The 24,132-nt window shown below is 32.5% G+C and overlaps 1 protein-coding gene and 1 long non-coding RNA gene across 3 annotated transcripts in view; both read right to left on the bottom strand.

The window, feature by feature from the left end:
- Window positions 1–13,466, bottom strand: part of LOC136777332 (ribonuclease H2 subunit C) — a 37,092-nt gene extending 23,626 nt beyond the window's left edge. The window contains exon 1 of the mRNA XM_066733510.1: window positions 13,254–13,466. Coding sequence (XP_066589607.1) covers window positions 13,254–13,398 — 145 coding nt within the window. The 5' untranslated portion in view covers window positions 13,399–13,466. The remainder of the gene's footprint in view (window positions 1–13,253) is intronic.
- Window positions 9,468–12,879, bottom strand: LOC136777333 (uncharacterized). Of its 2 annotated transcripts, none has more exons than XR_010823227.1 (3): window positions 11,962–12,879; window positions 11,657–11,901; window positions 9,468–10,378 (listed from the first exon to the last, which is right to left on the bottom strand). It is a non-coding gene; the product is annotated as an uncharacterized lncRNA (long non-coding RNA). The 2 variants fall into 2 exon arrangements; XR_010823228.1 differs by lacking the exon at window positions 9,468–10,378 and adding an exon at window positions 10,681–11,561.
- Window positions 13,467–24,132: the final 10,666 nt, after the last annotated feature.

The raw sequence follows: 24,132 nt of genomic DNA, 5'->3' as shown, positions 1-24,132 counted from the left end.
GAAGACAATACAAAGAATTTTGTAAAGAAATATGCAAGGAAAGGCAAATTAGAGGCCAAAAAATTAAATCCAGAGTGGTTAATGACCATGGAATCTTCAGCTAATAAAAGAGACCAACATATGATAAACATTCAACAATTAGTAGGACCTTTGCTAGCTGCAATTGGCTGTACCCTAACAAATATATTACAGGAAGCAGAAGGTATAGATAAACTAGCACTAGTTGAAAAGTTAACGGATGCAGCAAAAATGTTAACAGAAGTACATTATAGACAAACAATAGCAAGGAGAGCTTTCATTTTGTCTACTATGGACAAAAAATTTCATGAATGCATTGAAAAGACACAGGCAGATGAATGTTTATTTGGAAAAAACTTGTCTAAAACATTTAAGGAAATTAAGACAATGAGTAAGGTGGCATAAGATATTAGAGTTCCACTAGCAAATAAGAATACAGCTTCTACATCAAACATGCAGGGAAACTACAAGAGCCCGATGGTAAAGAGGCCGTTTACCAGCAGGACAGGCTTCGCAGGAGAAGCCAGATCGAGAGTCATGTTCAAAAGGAGACAGTATGGACAAGGTCAGAATCAACATCAAGGATCAGGCTACAGATATCAACAGCAGAGGAATCCCAAGAGCAATGCGAAAACTCGTTAAACGACTCTGTACGTTTGGCCGGAAGACTTAGCCAATTCAAAAAAGAATGGCAAGAATTAAAAGTAGATAGTTATGTACAGTATTACATTAAAGGTTACAAAATTCCTTTTTGTAAGGAAATTGTTCAAGAGAAATATGTTCAAAAAGTTATGTCAAAATCGGAGGAAAAATTAATAGCTAGTGAAATTAATATTATGTTAAAAAAGGGAGTCATAGAAAATTGCAGTTATACAGAAGGACAATTCTTGTCAACATATTTTTTGGTACCTAAACCAAATGGATCATATAGATTCATTTTAAATTAAAAAAAATTAAACAAATTCATAAACCCCGTGCACTTTAAAATGGAAAATTTAAATACGGCCATAGAATTGTTAGAAGAAAACTATTACTTAGCTTTAATAGACTTAAAAGATGCTTACTATCTAATTTCGGTTGACCAAGAAAGCAGAAAATACTTAAGATTCCAGTTTCAAAGAAAATTATATCAGTTTACATGTATGCTGTTTGGCTTATGTACCAGTCCTTATGTTTATACGAAACTAATGAAACCAGTCATAAGAAAACTAAGAAATCAAGGCCTCTTATCGGTTATATACCTCGATGATATCCTATGTATAGGAGAAGAAGAGAAGCATGCAAAAGGAATATGAACATTCCCATTGAATTATTAAAATCATTACGTTTTTTAATAAATTCAAATAAAAGTACTTTAGTACCTTCTACCACTTGTAGGTTTTTAGGCTTTATCATTAACACAAGAAAATTTTGTATAGAATTAGATAAGGAAAAGAGAAATAATTTAAAGTTATTATTAGAAGGTTTTTATACAAGAAAAATATGTAATATTCAAGAGATAGCTCATTTAATTGGAAAATTAGTAGCATCATACTCAGCAATACAGTATGGTCATCTATATATAAAAAGACTAGAAAAAAAAAATGTATAGCTCTTCCGTTAAATGATAACGATTATAATGCAAATATAAAAGTCCCAAAATCAGTATTACCAGATATAAGGTGGTGGTTAAAAAGTTTAAAAAACAGTGTGAATCCAATAAGTAAAAATTTTATGACAACAATTTATACGGATGCCTCAAATTCAGGATGGGCTGCTGTCCTAAATAATAAAAAATTATACGGTTTTTGGGACAAAGATCAAAAAGATCTACACGTAAATTACAAGGAATTACTAGCCGTTAAATTTGGTTTGTTTAGTTTAGCAAAGGAATATAAAAATTGTCAGATACTTCTTCCGATAGATAATACTACTGCAATTTCTTATATTAACAAGATGGGGGGCATTAGATTTGAAAACTTTAACGCATTAGTTAGAGAAATTTGGCAGTGGGCCGATCATAGAAACATTTTTCTATTTGCATAATATATTTCTTCAAAAGATAATTCAATAGCCGATAGCTTATCTAGAATAAAAAATAAAGATATAGAGATGGAGTTAAGTAATGATATGTTTGAATTATTAATTAAGAATTTTGGTAAGCCAGATATAGATTTATTTGCCACAAAATATAACAAAAAATGTCAACAATTCTGTTCTTGGGATCCAGACCCAGATGCAACGGTAGTTGATGCATTCACTATTTCATGGTCAAATGTTGCTTTTTATGCGTTTCCACCGGTTTCACCAGTGTTAAGAGTTTTAAGGTAAGTTAAAGTGGACGGTGCTAAAGGTATTTTGGTAGTTCCCAAATGGGAAAACCAACCATGGTTTCCAATGTTCATATCTGTTTTAGTCACAAAACCTATATATATATATATATATATATTAGATCAAAATCGATTGTATTCGTTCACAGGACCAATCACAGGAACTTAGCGAAGATTGTTTTAATGGCAAGAGTTGTATCGGGAAAGCCTTTATAGAAAAGAATATACCAAAAGAGGCTTTAGAAATATTTATGGCATCTTTAGGCGAAAAAACTATAAAGCAATATGCATCAGCACTAAAGTATTGGTGGAAATTCACAAAATTAAAGAAGATAGATCCTTTTCATCCGACTCAATCAGACTTAATAATTTTTTGGATTGAAAAATTTAAAGGAGCAGCATATGGATCACTTAATAATTTTAGAAGTGCAATTTCTCTTATCTCGAAAGACAAAAGAAGTGATCACCCTAATGTAAACAGATTTTTCAGGGGGATATTCAGACTTAAACCTAACTTACTAAAATACTCTTACATATGGGATGTCTCCGTTGTTTTAAAACATTTAGAAAAAATGTTCCCTTTGGAATCCCTATCACTTAAGAAATTATCATTTAAAACGGTGACTCTATTAGCCCTTTGCTCAGCTCACCATGTTCAAACCTTATTTAACATTTATATAAATAATATTAAAAGAATAATAGAGGTTTACGAGGCTGAAGCTAGGGGCCGATTCCAGCGGCTGATTGCATCATCGTTGTCTTGACTGTATAGGCAGTCAGCCGTACGCTTAAGTAGATAAGTCTATTCCCCGCTAAGGCGCCGTATGTAGTCAGACCAAATCCATATAAATCTGCCCGATGCAAACTACGCTAATAAATACAATAATGACTAAAAAAATTACATGATAAAATTGAAAAGATATGCATCTTCTTCATTATTTGATAAGGAAAAGACCTATATAAGTTAAAAAGTGGAACCAGCTACGTAAATAGTTTTAAAAAATTGAGAAACATTAGAAAACGCTGCGCGCTTGCATTCTAAGCCATCTGCTGCGTACCGGCACTTCCCCAGCCAAATAAAAAAATATGTAGAATATTCCTCGTTTAATAAGGAATAGACCTATATGCATTAAAAAGTGGGAGTTGCAATATATATAGGTTTAAAAAATTGTTAAAGGCTGATATACGCTGCGCGCTGGACTTCTAACTTATCTGCTGACTACCGGCACCTTTTCAGCTAAATCAAAAAATACATAGAATATTCCTCATCTAATAAGGAATAAACCTATGTAGGTTAAAAAGTGGAACTGACTATACATATAGGTTAAAAAAATTCCTAAAGGACCAAATACGCTGCGCGCTCGGCTTCTAAGTCGTCTGTTGGTAACCGGCATCTGGTCAGCGAATTAAAAAAATATCTAGAATATTTCTCATTTAATAAGGAATAGATCTATATAGGTTAAAAAGTGGAACTGGCTACGGAAAATCTATAAAAAAGTTGCGAAATGTCCAAAATACGCTGCGCGCTCGGCTTCTAAGACGTCTGCTGGTTACCGGTATCCCTTGCAATTTCTTTAAAGCTTTTCCGTAGTCAGTTCCACTTTTTAATATATATAGATCTATTTCCTATTAAATGAGGAATATTCTAGATCTTTTTTTAATTCGCTGACGAGGTGCCAGTAACCAGCAGACGACTTAGAATGCAAGCGCGCAGCGTTTTCTAATGTTTCTCAATTTTTTAAAACTATTTCCCTAGCTGGTCCCACTTTTTAACTTATATAGGTCTTTTCCTTATCAAGTAATGAAAAAGATGCATATTTTTTCAATATTATCATGTAATTTTTTTAGTCATTATTGTATTTATTAGCGTAGTTTGCATCGGGCAGATTTATATGGATTTGGTCTGACTACATAAGGCGTCTTAGCGGGGAATAGACTTATCTACTTAACGGGATCCCTCACACGTGCTTTACCGACAGTACAAGTCAATAAACAATTCGTTTAATAAAAGTCAAATGCGAAGCAAATTGCAAAAACGGGCTTCTTTATGACAAGGTGCCAATTCTAACGAGTCAATCGAGCTTAAAAAAACTCAAATCGGATGAAGAATAACGTTGTACCACTGTCCCGCGTTCTTGAAGTGGAAATAACCAAAAGTAACCTCTCTTCAAGAACGCGGCACAATGGTACAGCGTTATTTTGCAACTAATTTGAGTGTTTTTAAGTTCGTTTGACTCGTTAGGACTGGCACATTGTCCAACAAACGCCCGATTGTTCAATTTGCTTCGCATTTTACTTTTATTAAACGAATTGTTTATTGACTTGAACTGTCGATAAAGTAGGCGTGAGGGATCCCGTTAAGCGTACGGCTGACTGCCTGTACAGTCAAGACAATGATGATGCCATCGGCCGTTAGCTTCAGCCTCGTGATATTTAAGGAAAACAGTAGACTATGCGTAGCATCCACACTAGAAAAGTATTTAGAAAGCACAAAAAACATAAGAGGAGAATATAAAAAATTATTTATTACGTGGAAAAAACCATTTAAAGAAGCTACAACACAAACGCTGTCAAGGTGGATTAAAACAGTATTAACGGGATCCCTCACGCCTACTTTATCGACAGTTCAAGTCAATAAACAATTAGTTTAATAAAATTCAAATGCGAAGCAAATTGAACAATCTGACGTTTGTAGGACAATGTGCCAGTCCTAAAGAGTCAAACGAACTTAGAAACACTCAAATTAGTTGAAAAATAACGCTGTACCATTGTGCCGCATTCTTGAAAAGAGGTTACTTTTGGTTATTTCCACTTCAAGAACGCGGGACAGTGGTACAACGTTATTCTTCATCCGATTTGAGTTTTTTTAAGCTCGATTGACTCGTTAGAATTGGCACCTTGTCATAAAGAAGCCCGTTTTTGCAATTTGCTTCGCATTTGAATTTTATTAAACTAATTGTTTACTGACCTGTACTGTCGGTAAAGCACGCGTGAGGGATCCCGTTAAGGGGAATCTGTATATCGACATTACAGAGCGAGATCTTGCGCCAAACGAAACGGCCTCATTTCTAAGGTGCATAAATGTTAAAATCGGTTAAGAAATGAGGCCGTTTCGTTTGGCGCAAGATTTCGCTCTGTAATGTCGATTTACAGATTTCCTTTAACGGGAATCCGTATACCGACATTACAGGGCGAAAACTATTTCGCATGCAGCGTCGTCATTTGTTGACGGATTGTAAAGTTATTACAGGTTTTTGGAAATGCCAGAAGCTTATCTACTAAGTTACGTTAAGACAATTAACAAAAAATGAAAAAAAATTTTTGTTTAAATAAATAAATTAACATTATTGAGAAACAACAATTAAATCGCAAAATCCCCCAACGTACTTTACTAGATAATGTTCATATGTTTCCAAAAAGTCCACATAAATGCAAATCCATCAAGAAATGACGATGCTGCATGCGAAATAAATAATGGAAGAATTTCGTGTTAGCGACTTCCCGAACACGAAATTCTTCCATTATTTATTTCGCATGCAGCATCGTCATTTCTTGACAGATTTGCATTTATGTGGACTTTTTGGAAACATATGAACATTATCTAGTAAAGTACGTTGGGGGATTTTGCGATTTAATTGTTGTTTCTCAATAATGTTAATTTATTTATTTAAACAAAAATTTTTTTTCATTTTTTGTTAATTGTCTTAACGTAACTTAGTAGATAAGCTTCTGGCATTTCCAAAAACCTGTAATAACTTTACAATCCGTCAACAAATAACGAAGCTGCATGCGAAATAGTTTTTGCTCTGTAATGTCGGTATACGGATTCCCGTTAAGGCTGGTATTCATAGTCGTTACTTATATTTAAGTCTGACTTAAGGTATCGATTGTCATTTTTCATCTAACAGTAATAGAAAAAGATAACCTATGCTTAAGTCGGTTTTAAATATAAGTAACGACTATGAATACCGGCCTAAGAGATAGCGGGATAGATGTAAATATAATTACAGCACATATTCAACGAGACATGCTGCAGCATCTTCGGCTTTGATTAAAGGTGTTAATATAGAACTAATTGAAAAGACTGCGGGTTGGACACAGGAATCAAGAGTTTTTAATAAATTTTATAATAGACCAATAGAGTCAAATCCATATGATTTTGCGAATAATATCTTAAGCTCTTAAGTTGTATTAAAATTTTGTTTTGATCGTTCGATAAACGTCTGTATATTTGAATAAAATACAGTTTTTTTTGTAGAAAGGAAATTGCTACATCTCTGAAACACTACATGTGTAATCTCGAAAACGAGGCATGAAATATAATTGATCGATCAAACGAGCCCGCCGAAGGCGGACGAAAAGTTCGATCGAAATTATATGAAACACCTCGTTCGAAGAGACACACCCCATCTACCTCAATGGTCATTACCCAAAAATATAATATAGCAATTTAAAAAAAAAATGCCAATCTCTGAAATTATGAGGAAATGGCGGCAGATCACCCATATATATAGCAAAACTCTCTCTGAAGTTGTGACACTCTAGCGGACGCCAGAGTTGCCAGAAATGAGCTTTTTTGCGACAGAAACAGTTGAAAAGGGAGGGCAAACACACAAAGCCGTAAGCCCCTATGAGTGTGAAGTGGCTACTGCGCTAGTCAAGAGGAGAAGGTAGGGGTTACTCACACTACTTTAGGCCATATCCGTGTGATCAGCATTCTGCTGAGCACTGCTGAGGAGTAGTGAAGTTGAGTGAAGCCAGATCTTGCCTCTTTGTGTATACCTTAAATGCTGCGTTTACCCAAAAAGTCGAAGCAAATAAAAATCCTTTTCCTAAATTAGTTTTTAATTATTATAAAATGCTTGTATGTAGCCATTAATTTAGTAGATTTGGTAATAAATGCAACAAATGCGTTCTTATAATAATAAATAAGCAGTTGAGGTACAGTAAACTTAATGTTTTTATATTAACCTGCTAACAAATGCTTGTTTTTATTTATTATTTAGTCCAATAAGTTAATAGTTACTAAAAAAAATTCCATGTGTAATGAAAAAAAATTAAAAAATTTTAAACTTCGCCAAGACTCGAACACGAGCCCGCCGTGTGACAAACGGCAACCTTACCGTCTGTGCTACAGAGCTCATTTGTTATATCAGAAGCAAAACAGCCTTTTAATGACTGACTACAATTCTTTCACTAACTCGTCATAAACGATCAAGAGTTAGCTGCAATAATAAATACATTTATCTCCACAGTATTATTGCACTAAATTTATTATGTTTTTAATTTGAAGCATACATTTTATATGAAGATACGATACTTTAAGGGTGTTCATGCAGTACTCTAAATACAAAACTATTCATATGCTCGATTATCATAGTTATTCAACTACATATAACATATATTATAATATTACTTAATTAATTTATGATAGTTGAGCATATGAATAGTTTTGTAATTAGAGTACTGCATGAACACTTTTAAAGTATCGTATCTTCATGTAAAATGTATGCTTCAAATTAAAAACATAATAAATTTAGTGCAATAGTGCTGTGGAGATAAGTGTATTTATTATTGCAGCTAATTTTTGATCGTTTATGACGAATTAGTGAAAGAATTGTAGTCAGTCTTTAAAAGGCTGTTTTGCTTCTGATATAACAAATGAGCTCTGTAGCGCAGACGGTAAGGTTGCCGTTTGTCACACGGCTGGCTCGTGTTCGAGTCTTGTCGAAGTTTAAAATTTTTTATTTTTTTTTATTACACATGAAATTTTTTTTAATAACTATTAACTTATTGGACTAAATAAAAAAATGCATTTTTTAGCAAGTTAATATAAAAACATTAAGTTTACTGTACCTCAACTGCTTATTTATTATTATAAGAACGCATTTGTTGCATTTATTACCAAATCTATTAAATTAATGGCTACATATAAGCATTTTATAATAATTAAAAACTAATTTAGGAAAAGGATTTTTATTTGCTTCGACTTTTTGGGTAAACTCAGCATTTAAGGTATACACAGAGAGGCAAGATCTGGCTTCACTCAACTTCACTACTCCTCAGCAGTGCTCAGCAGAATGCTGATCACACGGATATGGCCTAAAGTAGTGTGAGTAGCCCCTACCTTTTCCTCTTGACTGGGGCGCAGTACCCACTTCACACTCATAGGGGCTTACGGCTTTGTGGGTTTGTCCTCCCTGTTCAACTGTTTCTGTTGCAAAAAAGCTCATTTCTGGCAACTCTGGCGGACGCAGGAAGTACTACATGTGTAATCTCTTCGAACGAGGCCTTTAGTTTCATATAATTTCAATCGAACTTCGCCCGCCTTCGGCGGGCTCGTTTGATCGATCAAATATCTATGACATTAGACCGATCATTAGACCATTATTAAATTGTGTTTAAAGGGAATCCGTATACCGACATTACAGAGCAAAACTTGCCAAACGTTGCTCCGTCATTTCTTAACCGATTTTCATGTTTATTCACTTTTTTGAAAACGCCAGAAGGAGATCTAGGGCTTCTCGTTGACCGAGTTTTGAAAAAATGAGAAACTGAAAAAAAAAAAGTTAAATTCAAAAACTCGGCCAACGTGAAGCCCTAGATCTCCTTCTGGCGTTTTCAAAAAGGTGTATAAACATGAAAATCGGTTAAGAAATGACGGAGTTACGTTTGGTAAGTTTTGCTCTGTAATGTCAACTTACGGATTCTCCTTAAAAAGACATTTTCTGACGACATAAACGTTAGCAGCTGGTTAATTATTCACGTCAAATTGATGACCTTTTCCTACATGAGATTGAACCTTCAAAATTCACCGACATACCAATAGTTCAATTAACTTAATTTTTGTAAATTCAAAGAAGAATGACAACTTTAAAAAATAAATTATGTTAAAGTATGAAAGAACACTAATAAATAACAGAGCAAAAAAAGATATCAGATATCTATTAATTAACAACATTTAATGTGAAAGTAATCGGACATATTTTAGGGCATTTCTTTGTAATTATTTTATCTTTATTGTAAATTAAATTTCTTGTTTTCATGACTTGTGAAGATAGGAAATAAATATTTATTTTCTCTTGAATCAGAAAGTTCTAACTTATGGTACTTTTTGTGTGATGCAATTATTCCAATAAAATAAACCACATATTATGATTATGAAGGCGATATAGCAGATATTTGTTAAATGAAAACTAAGTATTATTAAAAGTTGATAATAATGCCAGATAATCCATTTTTAATTTTTGTAGACATTAAATTGTTCAATTAAAATACTAAATGTAAATATTATTTTTATCATACGACATACATATTACAATAATTATAATTTACTTTGTGTGTTGTTATAATTATACTATTTATAATTTGTATAGTGTCAGACGCGTGAGGAAATACTGTTACATATACTCTCGACTTGATAGGCCAGGATTGTGTAGAGAGACGCCATTAAAGTCTAACCCATTTCCAGGACAGTGGTTTTTCAGTTGCCTTTATAAATATAACCTTAACCAATATGTCAGCCACAGTGATACCCATCAAATTTTTTGCATCATCTTGAAATGTAAATGGCTACCCAGAGATGTTCTTTTCATATTTGATACCACGTAGCATATCCATTTGTAGCAATCATTTCTTTTAGTTTATGTGAGACAAATGGTACCAAATTTTTACAAACATTTGACTGATTTTATAACTCCTCCTACATATTCATGAAAATGGACATTTTAGTGCTTCCTCTACTCTTTCTTGTTCTTTTTTTCCAATTATCCACAATAATTCCCAAGGTATCTTCTACTGTAATTAAGCTTGGTGATTTGGGTGGTCAATTAATTTTATCTATTTCAAAGAAGTTCGTAAAACATTGTCTTGTATGATTTACTTATTGTAAAATCTTCCGTAAGAGCCTCCTCCTTACTCTTGTAAGCATTAAGATCTCTAAAAGGTTTATATCAATTCTTGATTTTATCTTGGAATTGACTTCATACAGTTATACATCTCCATATGTTTAAACAGCCCACCCTCAATACTTTTAACACTTATACTCCTATCTGTAAGTAAAATGCATTGTTTTTCACACGTTGTATTATTTGATCTATAAACATACACTCTGCTATATTCACAGGACTGAATAACTTTTTCATGAGTCCAGATGACCCCATCCCAGAGGACTTTTTTTATAATTACAAATTCTACAGTAGATTCTATTCTTTGTTGCTCACATTCGTTGGTTAATTTAATTTTATAAGCTTTACAGGGACAATGAATTCCTGTTTCGTGTAGTTATCTTTGCACTGTCCATGTGGATATATTAACATTCAGTTATCTGAATATTCTATAAACAAAGGCTGGATTGGATCTGTTTTTTTTGCTTTAACAATTTGCCCATTTGGTTCATCTACTGTTATCCTTGATCTTTTATTATTTTTGCTTTAGTCCATTAATCATGTATATTCTTCCATGCTATACTTTTGAATCTACTGGTTAATAGTAGATTATTGAGACTTTGACTAATCAACATTACTTTCATAACTTCTTTCTGCCTTCCACAAACCAAAAGCTTCTTCTATTTTAATTTGTGGAGCTCTATTATCTGTCATATTTTGTAATTATTCTTTCTTGTATAACTTTATTAAACTTCTTAAAGGTTTACACAATAAAACAAATGTCATAGGCAAACAGTTTATTATTTATTCTTTTGATCATTATAATAACAATTGTCTATTATTTTGTCATTTACTATTTTAATTCAACACTTTAAAAATTTTCATAAGTTTTTATCTATAAAATGAAATTACAATACATATCAAATAATAATAAAACATTAATTAAAAGAGGAGAGATTATTGGTTTGTAAAAGATAGTAAGGTGTTCAGAAAATATTACTGAACAGCTCTACAGATACACAAGTTTATAATATTAACCAAGCAATTGAAAAGTATTGCAAAGAAGAATATACGAGACCAAGCACCAAAATAAAAAAATAATAGGAGTCAGGAGGCCAAGAATAACAGCAGAAGAAATAAATAGGTAAATTTTTACTGTAATGAACAAAAATCCTTTCTAACCTTCATCTAATATATTATGAGGATATTTAAATATATCATAAAGGGCTGTGCATACAAGACTAAATGAAATTGGAAGATGTCATTGTGCATCTGATAAAATTAAATTATTCAAATATAGGTAGCACAGAGTAGGATTTGCTCTAGAATATTTTAGCAAAGAAAACTTCTGGAATGATGAAAAGGCAATTAAATCCTTTAAAATTAATAAAATACTTATTTAGTGAATAGTTAAAACAAGAGTTTAGGACAGATAAGTCTTACCCACAAATAGAAGTGATGGAATAAATGTTTTATATTAGGTATGGATATCCAAACACATTTTTGGAGAATTATAAGGTGATACCAAGATAAATTTTAGCAATATATATAAACCTTTTGGAAATAATTCAGACTCCTAATTGTAGGAGAAAGGTATCTCATGTAAGTGATGACCATAATTAAATTTATTTAAGATAATTCACAGGTTCACTCATTTAACTCAATAAGACAATGATTTACTGACAACCCTGAAATCGATAAAATAAATTAGACACTAAATCATCAGATTTGAATGAAATTGAAAATACCTTGAAATATTGGTTGTTGTAGACCAGTAGAAAGAAAAATAAAGGAAGCACTCAAATGGCACTTAACACGAATATGGTAGGAGTTAGGAAATCATCTAGAAACCTGTTAAAATCTTGTGTAACCTGTTCCATACCAATTAAGTGAAATCATTACCACAAATAGTTATAAGCTATATAGTATTAAAATAATTATTATCATTTTAGTAGCTTAAAGAGTACATGAAAGCAGTATAAACATATGTAATTATTATAGAAATATAGTGTGTGATAAAACAAGAAATAAATTAATATTTTTATTTAACTGAATCTAAATCCTAATAAAATTCAAAACAAATTACCTTACACCATTAACATTTTATAATACTTTTTCATTTAACTACAGTAACTACTATCATATTCATTAACATAAAATATTAAATAGATTAGGAAGACTGTCTCACACAAAAATGCTTAATAAATTATTACTTTCTTATCCAACAGAAAATAAATATTTCTTTCCTACAATCATAATTCATCAGAAAGAGGATTTAATCTGTAAAAGCAATAAAATAAACACAAATTGTATCTCCTTTAAAATTTACAATTATTCCATAGCTTCTTATTATAATTAATACTAATTTAATATCTTTTCTCTTTGTGTTATTAGTTAAAGTACCTCCCTCAATACTGTGATTTATATTGTGAAATCATTGTTCATCTTTAAATTTTCAAGAAGCAGGTAATTTGAGCTAATTGACAGATACTAACTTTGTAAATGTGTAAAATGGACAATACTAGATTTTTGCAGAGACTCCCCCTCCACGATGAAAATTCCCCAGATAACCCTTTACCATCTACTTATAAACCCCTCACACATACAGGAATATATTTATATTTAAATGTTAATATGTGCTATATCTATGAAAACATGCCGTGGCGTCCAACCTTCATTCTCTTGGTCCTTCTAATTTCAACCCCGGAAACACACGCTTCCTTCAAGTATTTCGTATCTCAATGTTAAAAATAAATAAAAATAGTATTTAGTACATAGATGACGTATCATTATAAAATTCAGATTTTCAGTATCGACAGTTAACCTCTAGGCTAATGGCGCAACTCTATTTGAGACTGGAAAATTTGGCGGTAATACCCAACCAACCTGTTATTAAAGAAGCTAAAATTGGTTCGCAAATTAAAAACTCACATTTTAGAGTAATATCACTGGCAGCCTACAGATTAATAATGGAACGTAGCTACAGTAATTAATAATCAAGTACATATATTATTGTTATTATTTAATAATAAATATTTACTTTTCTCACGTCCGTTGCAAATGTATTTCTCAAAATAAGCCGAAACTTTAGCTGGTTCATCTGATTCTATCTTACATGGCATTGAGTGTAATATAGATTTATCTTCATTTTTTACATCTTGATGCAAATATAACGAAATAGACATTATTTCTTTTTAAATAACGTTCTCCTTTGTCACTATATGCTTAGATCAGTACACCAATTCAATTCGGATTTCTTTCCCTCACTTCGAATACTTACGAATTATCGGATTTTTAACCGCCGATTGACTGTTGCAGAGTTGCAACTGTTTCGTAAAAAAAGATACTAGTCGATACTGTGGTTTCTTTGGGCGTCTTTTCTGGCGGATTGGATCGGATTTCGTGTTCGAAAATTACTGGACAGCTACTGGAAATAAAAATAAAGTTATATTTTAATTGGCAACGTTGGTAGCATTGATAATTGCTGGTATCCTGTTTTTGAAAATTTCAGTAAAATAATAATGGATACGGTTGGCTCTAATACGTTGATTATTTAAAACAAATAAGTTACATATTATTTTATTATTGTTTTTAGCGGTACAAAATATTTCTAATAATTGGGCATACATACAGTATAGAGACCGTGCACACCAACACAATGATAGCGAAGTGTCAATGTATAACTGTATACGTATAAATAAATCACACTCAAAAACTGCGAAAATTGACCGATAGTTTGCGCTGATAGTATGCATATACACCAATATACATTCTTATCTCACTGTCATATTGTGCTAGTGTGCACGGTCTCTTATTTAGGGATGGCGATATTTTCCAATTGTATCGATATTTTGTATCGATACGTATCATTTGTGAGTATTTCGATATGTATCAATATCGACATTGCGCGTATCGATATAGCAAGTATCGATATATTTTACATAGAGTTCGGTTCAATAATCTTGCACCAGGCGAGGGGAAGCAGAAATCAGGGGGGCGAGGGGATATCTAGGGAGTTTGTCCGTAGCTGTCAAATGGCGCGATTAACCCTTAATTTTGGAACGTAAACAAAAATAATATTTTCGGAAAACAATTGCGGAAAAGAAGGAAGGATTTAATACATAACAGAGAAGACAAAATATATCAGATGAGTATAAATTAATAACAAAAAATGAAAATTATTGTGAATTTATAAGGAAATATATACTTTGTGGTTATTTTATTTCTGTTACAGGCTAAATCCTATTCTTCATGAGTTTAAATCGCAGGAAAGAAATACTTAAAGAACAATGAATGAGGCCGAAGCATACACGCATCGATATAATGGTGGTGAATCTGCCTAGAATAGAGGGGTGCACACAAATGCTAGCCGCCTGTTTCCGTGTGTGGTGAATTAGTGAGCTTCGCATTAGTTTGGATAGATGGCCATACGGGCTTTCTAATCTGGCTAAGCTTCAAATGAAATGGGTGGCACCACTGTCCACGGATTATTTTCTGATATGCCATGAGCAATCTCCCCTCTTATATCTGCTGAAGCCAGCTGAAGCTAACGCTTGGGATTGAAGTTTAAACGTCGCCTACCGGCAAGAATTGCTGCGAGACTCGGTATAAGTAATTTTCCCCCTATCTTTATGTATAATAAAGCTGCGATCCGATTCGCGCATAAAACGCTCTGAGTATATAGTTTATGTTACGTTTATTATAGATTTTTAGCGCTTTAAGTGTGCATACGCATGTATCGGACTGCAGCCTGACGACGACGACTAGCAATCAGATTTGGGTTGAGATTGGCACAACCACAGTGATCCAACAGACGGCTTATGAAATGATGAAAATTTCTATACATCCAGTTCACTCTAATAAAGGTGACTTTGACCAAAACCTGTAAGGTAAAATTTTATTCTGTAGGATTGTCAATTTGCTGTGAAATAGCTAATCAGCATATGTATTTTCGAAAAATTGGTAATCCTATATGGTAAAATTTGACATTACAGATTTAGGTCGGATTTACCCTTAAGACTCGGATTCAATCTTCTGGTTAACACTAGATTTACGGACAGAGCCAGTTTGACTCATTCCAAGGTATTTCAAAATCATAATTTATATGTAAAAAATGTTTTCAATAAATTTTTTAATAATAAATCTTTCATTTAATTTAAAGTAGAACTAATTTCTATATATAAGGCTTGAATTTTCGTGTATTATTCAAATTATCTCACTTTGGTAAAAAAAGGTATAATTAACGTCCGTAAATCTAGTGTTAAAAATAATTTATAGTTAAAACGATTTGGTTTCTATCGTTTAAACAATACCGTTTTAATTATGGGTTAACTTTAACCGGAGGATTGAATCCGCTTTGAAGGTCAATTCGACCAAAGTTGAGTTCGGTAATGAACTATTTTCCCTAGAATTCCCTATTGATTCCGTTTAGTGATTGAGTCGCTGAAACCGGGGCTTCTAGCAGAGCATTTGAGGCTTTGTTCGTTTATTAACTGCGAGTACTAAAACTCTACAATGTATGTCACGTAAAATATAGGTTTTAAGTACTGGCAGTACATAAACGAACGCAGCCTGAGATGAAATCTCACATCCTAGCGTCAGCCGGCAAACGGTTGAAATTTAAAGATTTAAAGCAACAAACTGAACAAACGTTTATTGTTAAATGTCGGACAATGTTCGGAGCTTTTATCCAAAACGCCAATAAAATTCGGATTTTTGTGAGTAAAATATACAAAAGACTATTCAATTTATTATAAGACAACACACAATTAAAGATCTATTATATATGATTTTACTGAGTATCCAAATATCTGAGATGAAATATATATGCCGACGAGAGGTTATAAGAGAGATTACAACTGTGTCTATCATAGATAGTGATTCCATCCGTTTGTAAATCAACTTTTATTTAATTATTTAATAAAATAAACAAAGGGATTGTTTTTATTTAAATATTTTTTTCTTTCATGCACTGCTCTTCAATAAGATTTTGATTGAAACAGACACATATATAAGGTAATATTTTTCCATTGATATTTATGGTTAAAGTTTTGGTTATGTAGTGTAACGTCCAGACCGTTATTTCTGATTTTTTATGAATTATTTTATAACCATTACATTGGTCTTATTTCACAAATAGCATTTGTATGAACTATTGACGTATCGGGCCATCGCGCGCGCTTAGCAACCGCTCTCATCTTTGTGATACGGTTTCATATTCCTTCCCCTTTCTTCGAAAGGATTTAATTCACTCGACAACGAGACTGTTTTTTAAAAAAAACTCTATTCCTCTTTTAGATCACTCAAAATATTAGAGCTAATGGTTCTTCCTCTTCGATTAGTCTAGAATGAAGCACTAAAGAAAACAGATTAGATTTAAAAACTCTTTTAAATTAAAATTTGTCAGGAATAAAAAAAATCTAACATTTTATTTGCTTTCCGCCTTTCCCCTCCGTTCCTCTATATGAAGTTAATTTGTTTAACGATTATTAATATTTGCTTTTCTTCTAACTCAAATTTTATCGCCTACTAACCGATTAAGAATTTCTTCCAGATGCCAAGTCATGGGATCTCACACTTACTGGCTTATGTTTATGTTATTCTGCTCCCTCTTCAATACACCCTGTGTCCATTCTAAACCATCAATCCGTTTTGTTCTTCTAGTATGGTCCCAAAGGAGCTGTACATTTGTGAGCGCACACTTTTCAAATATGTTAGGACTAATCCAACCCAGAGGATCTGCGCCTATATATAGTGAAACCGTCCTCCCGGAATCAAAAAGCAGCGACTGAGCGACCATTCATTTACACCGCCTTAAAGCCTTAAAGGATATCAACCACATCTTCTGCAATATTTGCAATAAAATACTGTTATTCATCGCCCCGTTAAATACTTGCCATTGTTGCAAACATGCTTTTTATTTTACATAAGAGAACCCTCGAGCACAAAGGCAGTAATTTGATCTATGTTATATCTACTATCTATGAAGATAGATATTGGAAATTTGATTTTTCAAACCCCACACACCTTGGAGAACATAATCGAGCCCATTATATTAAGTATATTTCTCCTCCGTAACCATTCGGGCATTTTCTTTACACTTAATTTTACTAAGTTGCATTCCTTCTCCGTAACCATTCGGGTCACCACGTATATAGTTTCGACTGTAGAAATAAGAAACATTATATCTTAGCGTATCCGGTCTCACGATAAACAAATATCGAGTTATCATCAGCCCACGTTTAAATTGTTTAATTCGCGCCCTTGGGAACAATTAACCGTTCGAACAATTTGTTGTGAGCTTATTACCCTAAGGGTAATTGTCTCCCGCTTGCGAGCGGTCTTCTTTCTGTCTTATGCCTAGGTTAAAGAATTTGTATTCATGCGTTGTCCGACGGCCTTAGACATTACTATTCTTATTTTTGTAATTTTCGTATTCTTTGTTAAAATTTGCGCCTTAGTAATAAGAAAACTTTTTATATATTAAAAGTGTAAGAGCTCAGCACTCTTGCCCCCCTCTCTAATGTACCCAAGCTTAGGCAATCGCGCTTTTGACTGGCCGGGTGCAGCGTGACCACTCCCCTTCCGACTAATTATTAAACACGGAGCGGGTAGACACCGATCTCCTTCACTCGACTTCTAACTAGATCATCTCAGATCGGCTAATTAATCGCCTTCGAAATTCATTAAGTTCGGTTGTGTTAACTTTTAACCTAAAGAGCGGGGAAAGTTCGCGTTTTTAACGTTCATTGTATTAAAACTATTTATCAGCGGATCTCACTAAATACGCGATTTTTAAATTGCAATTGTTTAATTAAGTATTAAAATTCATTATTGCCGTAAACTCAGTGCATACATCTTTACACACAAGCACAAACATTCTTCATCCCTGGTTCCCTACGGCAACTACGTCTGTAGCTCAAGAGAGCAGGTTTAAGAGGAGATTTTCCTAACTACCTTTTATTTATTTCATTCACATTAACGATTTCACCAACCAGGTAAACAATTAAATTATATTTATTTCATCTTATTTCCTTTTATTCTGTGTGTTCAGAGTTTTAACCTTTTACCTACGACGCCTTTTTATAAAAGCTCATTACACTATCAAATTTTCTACACAACACCTTAAAGGTGTAGTTTAAATGTCGCGCTTCGACAAATTGGTTAATTTAGCGATCGGGTTACTGTGAATGTTACAGTAGGAAAAACACTCAATTGTTTACATTATTTCTTACACGAAAGTTTTTTTTCTCGAGATTCGTCAAGCTGGTCGATAGTTCTTATAAGCTTTAAAACTTTTTTTTTTTAATTTTACAAGATAAGGAAAACTTATGTTCCTTCATATGACACGTCTTGTGAAATACCTTCATGAAGAGTGTGGGATACACACACGCACACCGGTATTTATACTTAAAGCATGCCCTACATCAAAAACGGACGATGCTTCCTCAATCAGTAGGATCTCTAACCACTGTCTACCCACTAAAATCTTTTCTTGAAAACTTCTCAACACTAGATTTGCTTAAAGCTTTTAAGAGCAGAAATTATCACAAGAAAATGTAATAAATATTGTACTTCTTTGTATATAGCTCAATTGTGCATATAAGAAATATATATTGAATGATAAATAGCAATATAAACATGAGCACATATTTTTTTTTATCGAAGACAGTGCATTATAAGGACCTGAAAGACTATGTTGTGTATAAAACACGTCATAAAGAGGTTGGACCTAATAATATTCTACAGTAAATGTATATTATAAGAACCCAGTCCACCGAATAGCGAATTTGAATACTTGCACCAATGTGCACTAAGAATATACTGCTATCTTTTGTTCATTATCATACAATTTAAGGATAGCGATACATATAGTACGTATAGTGCATGTATCCAAACTTGCTGTAAGAAATATAATAATTAAAATACTTTATAAAGAGCGTTTAGAAACTATTGGTAAAATCACAATTATTATATAATAGTTCACATTATGGAATTCTTAATAAAATCAAATACGTTTATGTACAGCCACATCGTAATAATTTTCATCAATCTGTGAATCAGTAATTGCGTTCAATTACTTGATTAATTGTGATGATAGTAATTAATATCACGAAAACTACTGATTATGTATTTCTATCTCTGTACTTCAACTGTCTGAAGCTTGTGATACGCTATGTTGGTTAATCGCTCGTGCAATGGTTGTAACTCACTCGAAGTGAAGAGGGTAGTGATGACTATTGAAACAATTTTAATGTTTGCGACTTATGATTATGGGCAGCTGTGAAAACTTCTTATGACTCTAAGGTTCAATCTGCGCTTTTGTGGGGCCCTCTCTACCAATTAAGGTAGTAGTCTAGTAAATCGATCGTTTTTGTAACGTAAATTCAGGATTTTTGTTTGGCTAAGTAAATGAAATCCAATAAATATAAAAATTTTATATGTTATTAGTTGTATCTTGAAGTATACAATATATTTTATTCTTGTCTTTTTTACAAAATTTTATTGATATTGTATAAAGTTAAATGAAGTACTGGAAAAAAACAATTGCCGCTGGCCCATGAGGTCAGCGTTGCCAAGTGTAGTGTAATTACACTACGTAGTGTCCATATCCTATAGCGTAGTGTCCTTTCGGACACTACGCTATAAGATGTGTAGCCTTTGGGATACTACGCTATAAGATATGTAGCATTTGAGATACTACGCTATAGGATGTGCAGTATTTCGGATACTACGCTATAAGATGTGTAGTACGACACTATAATTTCTGTTAGTATATTAGTTTTCTATAGTGTAGTAATAGTCTTACGAACAATACTTCGTAATACTTCTATCTTCCTCGTGTATTTTGACAGTTTATCTAGAATTGTTTGTTATTATTGAACTTTGTAAAGAATATTGAAGTGAAAATTGTTCTGATAATGCATTTATATGCATATATAATTACCTAGTAAATTGAAAATTAAATAAATTTTTAAATATCGTGTTGGTCATTATTAAATAAATAATTTTATTCTTTTATTTTATCCCGAGGATGAATGATCCCTTATAATAATGTTGTAAAAAGTTTATCCTTTTTATAATTTTTAAGAATTTTAAAAAGTATGAAAATTTATTACTCTTGTATAATAAATAGTTGTTTTTCTTGTTTATATGAATTTTATTGAAATTAAATGTCTTTATTTATGTGAAAATGATCGTTGTGGAGATAATAAATTTATGTAAATGTCAACTGAGTTCTTTTTCCTGTAAATTATTATTAAGGGGTGATACTCCTGTAAAACGTTGTTTTTTAAAGAATTTTTATTACAAGAAGAGTAAAATATTTATTGATTCGCCGTAAAGTGCATGTTAATTAATATTAAAGTTAAACGTTGCTGATTCACCCAATGCTGATGCCAATGAATAATCCATCGTTATGGATATTTACAACTCCGCATAAAGAAATTCTATAAGTAATTTGTAAAAACAAACCTAAGTTCAGCATAGAATTAGTGGGCTCCGGAACGATTTATTTACATAATAATTGTTTGTTAACAGCTACTGATTTTATGTTGGAAACAGTACAAACCTATAAAATAAGCAAGTGAAGGAATTATATTCCAAGCCATAAATTTTCTCTTAATACAATTGATCCCAAAAACAGCATAAATGCAGCGGACACCAACAAGATACCTCGATTCCACACTATACTAAGTAAACTCAACGAACAGATAATACCCTCAGCGCCCAGCTCAAGGACCTCGAGAAGGACCTAGATAAAAAGGTCAAGGGAGAGGTCACTACCTGTTTCCTATCAATTTATTTTATACTATTCAACATTGTAAAATAACTCTACGAGGACAGAATAAATTTAGTTGTACCAATGTGATTGAATTTGCTTATCGCAGTGTAAACCCATAACAATATAATGAAATTTAACAAAAAAAAGCCTAAAAATTAAAATTTGAGGTTGTTTTGAACAGAAATGTCGTTTTTTTTATAAACAAAAGGAGAAAAAATTTATTTATAATGGTTTTTTTAATGAAGTTTGAGGTATACTTTGCTTATTGCTGAGGCCAATAAGTTAAAAAATGTATTTGCAAAATTTCCAGTAAATTAGACAAATAATTTTTTATTTGCATTTCACGACGCGAAAAATTAAACGTTTTGAGAAAAACGCGTTTAAAGTTTTTGGACTTAAAAGTTCTGTTTACTAACACTTTTATGAATTTCATCCTTATCAAAGTTTAATCTGTTTGCCGTACATGTACATATATGTATTGAATAATATTCAAATAGCAAATTATGTATAAAGCTTATTAGGCCAAACAAGGCATAAGACAAAACTGCGAACTCGTTTTCTTATTTCATCTCATATATGCGTTTTGAGAGTATAGCTTCGATAGATTTGTAAAGATTCTTAAATTATTTTTTTTCACTTGAAACTTTGGGAATATTTTCTTCACATGTTAAAGAATCTTTTTACAATAAAAAATTGTTAACAAACAATTTGTAAATTACTCTTCCACCTTAATAATAGTCATACTTCTTTAAATAAAGTATCTATATATACAGGAATAACGAAAAGTGTGGAATGTTACATGCTGCCTCACTCTCCAGTATCACCATATATGAGCTAGACGAAATAAAAAATAAAGCAATGATATTTGAATATCAGGTAGACATTGAACTTAACTTATTGATATAACTATATTAAAACATAGATTTTAAATAGAATATACATTGGAGTAAACATTCCTATCCTGGGTGCAAAGAGAGCATCCCTATACCTTCTCTACCTGAATTATCGCTTATAGAGCAATAAACCAAGAATTATCTATACAATTTACCCTTTTCAGACATCTTTTTTTACATACGAGGAAATCCATCTGCGGTGCAAATAAGCCACCCGGGAGTTTCTCTTTTTTTATGACTATCTACGAAAACCCATCCTGCGATGCAAACATCCTGCTATCGCCAACTTTGTTTTTGGGAAAAATCTTCCTGTGACGTAAAAGAAGTACTTCCCGTCCAGAAAAAATATCCTTAGCCTTCCCTACTCGGTGTACCAAAAATTTCCTCAGCAAAGGAACAACATTCGTTAAACTGAAGATCTGATTGGTCCACAGGGTGGACGATGGACCCCTTCATTTTCTTCTCAAGGAGGGATAATTCATTAAAAGCCCTCGTTAGCCATTAGGCAATGTCTTTTTGTCTGTTTCGTCTTTGATCTTGTTTTTTAAGTTTTTGCTCTAAGCATATCAGCGAAAATCGATAATTATTTTAAATTAATTTCTTCATTTACTGATTTCTTTGGTGAAGTTTAGTGTAATTGTGTGAAAACATTTTTAAAAATAGTAAAAGTGATAAATAAAGCAAAATATAAGCTTTAAATTAAACTACATCATTCAACTACCATCTTCATTCCAATTACGTTTAGTGACACAGACGGTATCTCGAATATACAAATCATCAATAATAAAAATCTCTTTGTAATCCAAAGAAATACGGTTTATGGTTTAATCCCCAGATTAAAACGAGCTGTAGCGGTAAAGCAAAGTATCGTAAAACCGTCCTTTGTTCGAATTAAATAAGTGTTCGATTAGTGGATTATCAATAACATCTGTGAAATACATTTGAAGCATATATCAGTAAAATAGGGGTAAGTTTGTTACATAAAATCTCTCTTCGTCGCTTCTACTAACATTCTTTAATTTTTAAATTTGTAACAATTTCGTTGATATTTCTTTAAAGTATTTTGATAATGGAAGCTGAGCAAGAATTTTCAGTAAATGCCCTGTCTGAAAGCAGGGGTCAAACGTATTGAAAGATTTGGGAAACGGATCCTGCTTTGAAAGATTGGCTTCAGCCTCACGCTTCCAACAAGAAAGCATTATGCTCTATGTGCGAATCTTCCATTTCGGCGCACTATCATACATTACGAAAACACACTCGAAGTAAGAAACATTTGGATTTGATGAGGCGTACAAGTAGCATAAATAGTTTGGACACCGTGGAAACTGCTTTAGAAATTCAAAAAAAAGTAACAAGAATTGAATTAATTTTGACAGGATTCTTTGCAGAACATAACATAGCGTATCGTATAGTAGATCATCTAATACCTCTATTAAAACATTGTTTTCAGGATGTAAATGTTTGCAAAATGTTACGTTTGGGAAGAACAAAATTAACCGCGATGACAGGTGTAATAGCATCTTCGTATAATAATAAATTATGTATTACTTTACAAAAACGCAAATTCAGTATAATGACAGACGAAAGTACAGACGTCTCCAATGTTAAAGTAATTTGCATTATTGTTAGATTTTTCGATGCAGAAATACAACGTATTCGTTGCGCCTTATGGGATTTAATTGAAATTTATAGAGATGAAGATAGCAATGAAACAGCAGAAAATTTATATAACAATATTATTAATTCATTCACTGTTTGCAACATTCCTTTAGAAAATATAACCGGATTTGGTTGAGATGGATGCAATAGTATGATGGGTTCACATAATTCAGTAGCGTCTAGATTTAGAAATGATTGTCCTAATATTACTATTTTGAAGTGCATATGTCATACTGCACATTGATGTGCGAATTATGCTTGTAAAACATTACCACGTGAATGTGAAGATTTAGGGCGCAATATTTATAATTTTTTTAAACTTAGTAGTAAGCGGCAACACCAATTTAAGGAATTTCACATTTTGTTGGATGCTGAAGTGCATAAAATGTTATATAGTGCTCAAACGCGATGGCTTTCATTAAAAGCAGTTGTAGATCGAATTTTAGAGCAATGGGAGCCTCTTCAAATGTATTTCACACAGTTGTGGGAAGAACAGCATTTACCAGCAGCAGAGATAATTTACTCATCCATAACTCATCCATTCGTGAAATGTTATTATTTGTTCTTAAAATGGGTATTACCAA

The sequence above is a fragment of the Prorops nasuta genome, unplaced genomic scaffold (genome assembly GCF_024137725.1).
Source record: "Prorops nasuta isolate Cenicafe-Biocafe unplaced genomic scaffold, Cenicafe_Pnas_1.2 PNAS00011, whole genome shotgun sequence".
Classification (NCBI taxonomy): domain Eukaryota; kingdom Metazoa; phylum Arthropoda; class Insecta; order Hymenoptera; family Bethylidae; genus Prorops; species Prorops nasuta.
Note: the sequence above shows the minus strand (reverse complement) of the source record. Positions and strands in the feature narration are given on the sequence as shown.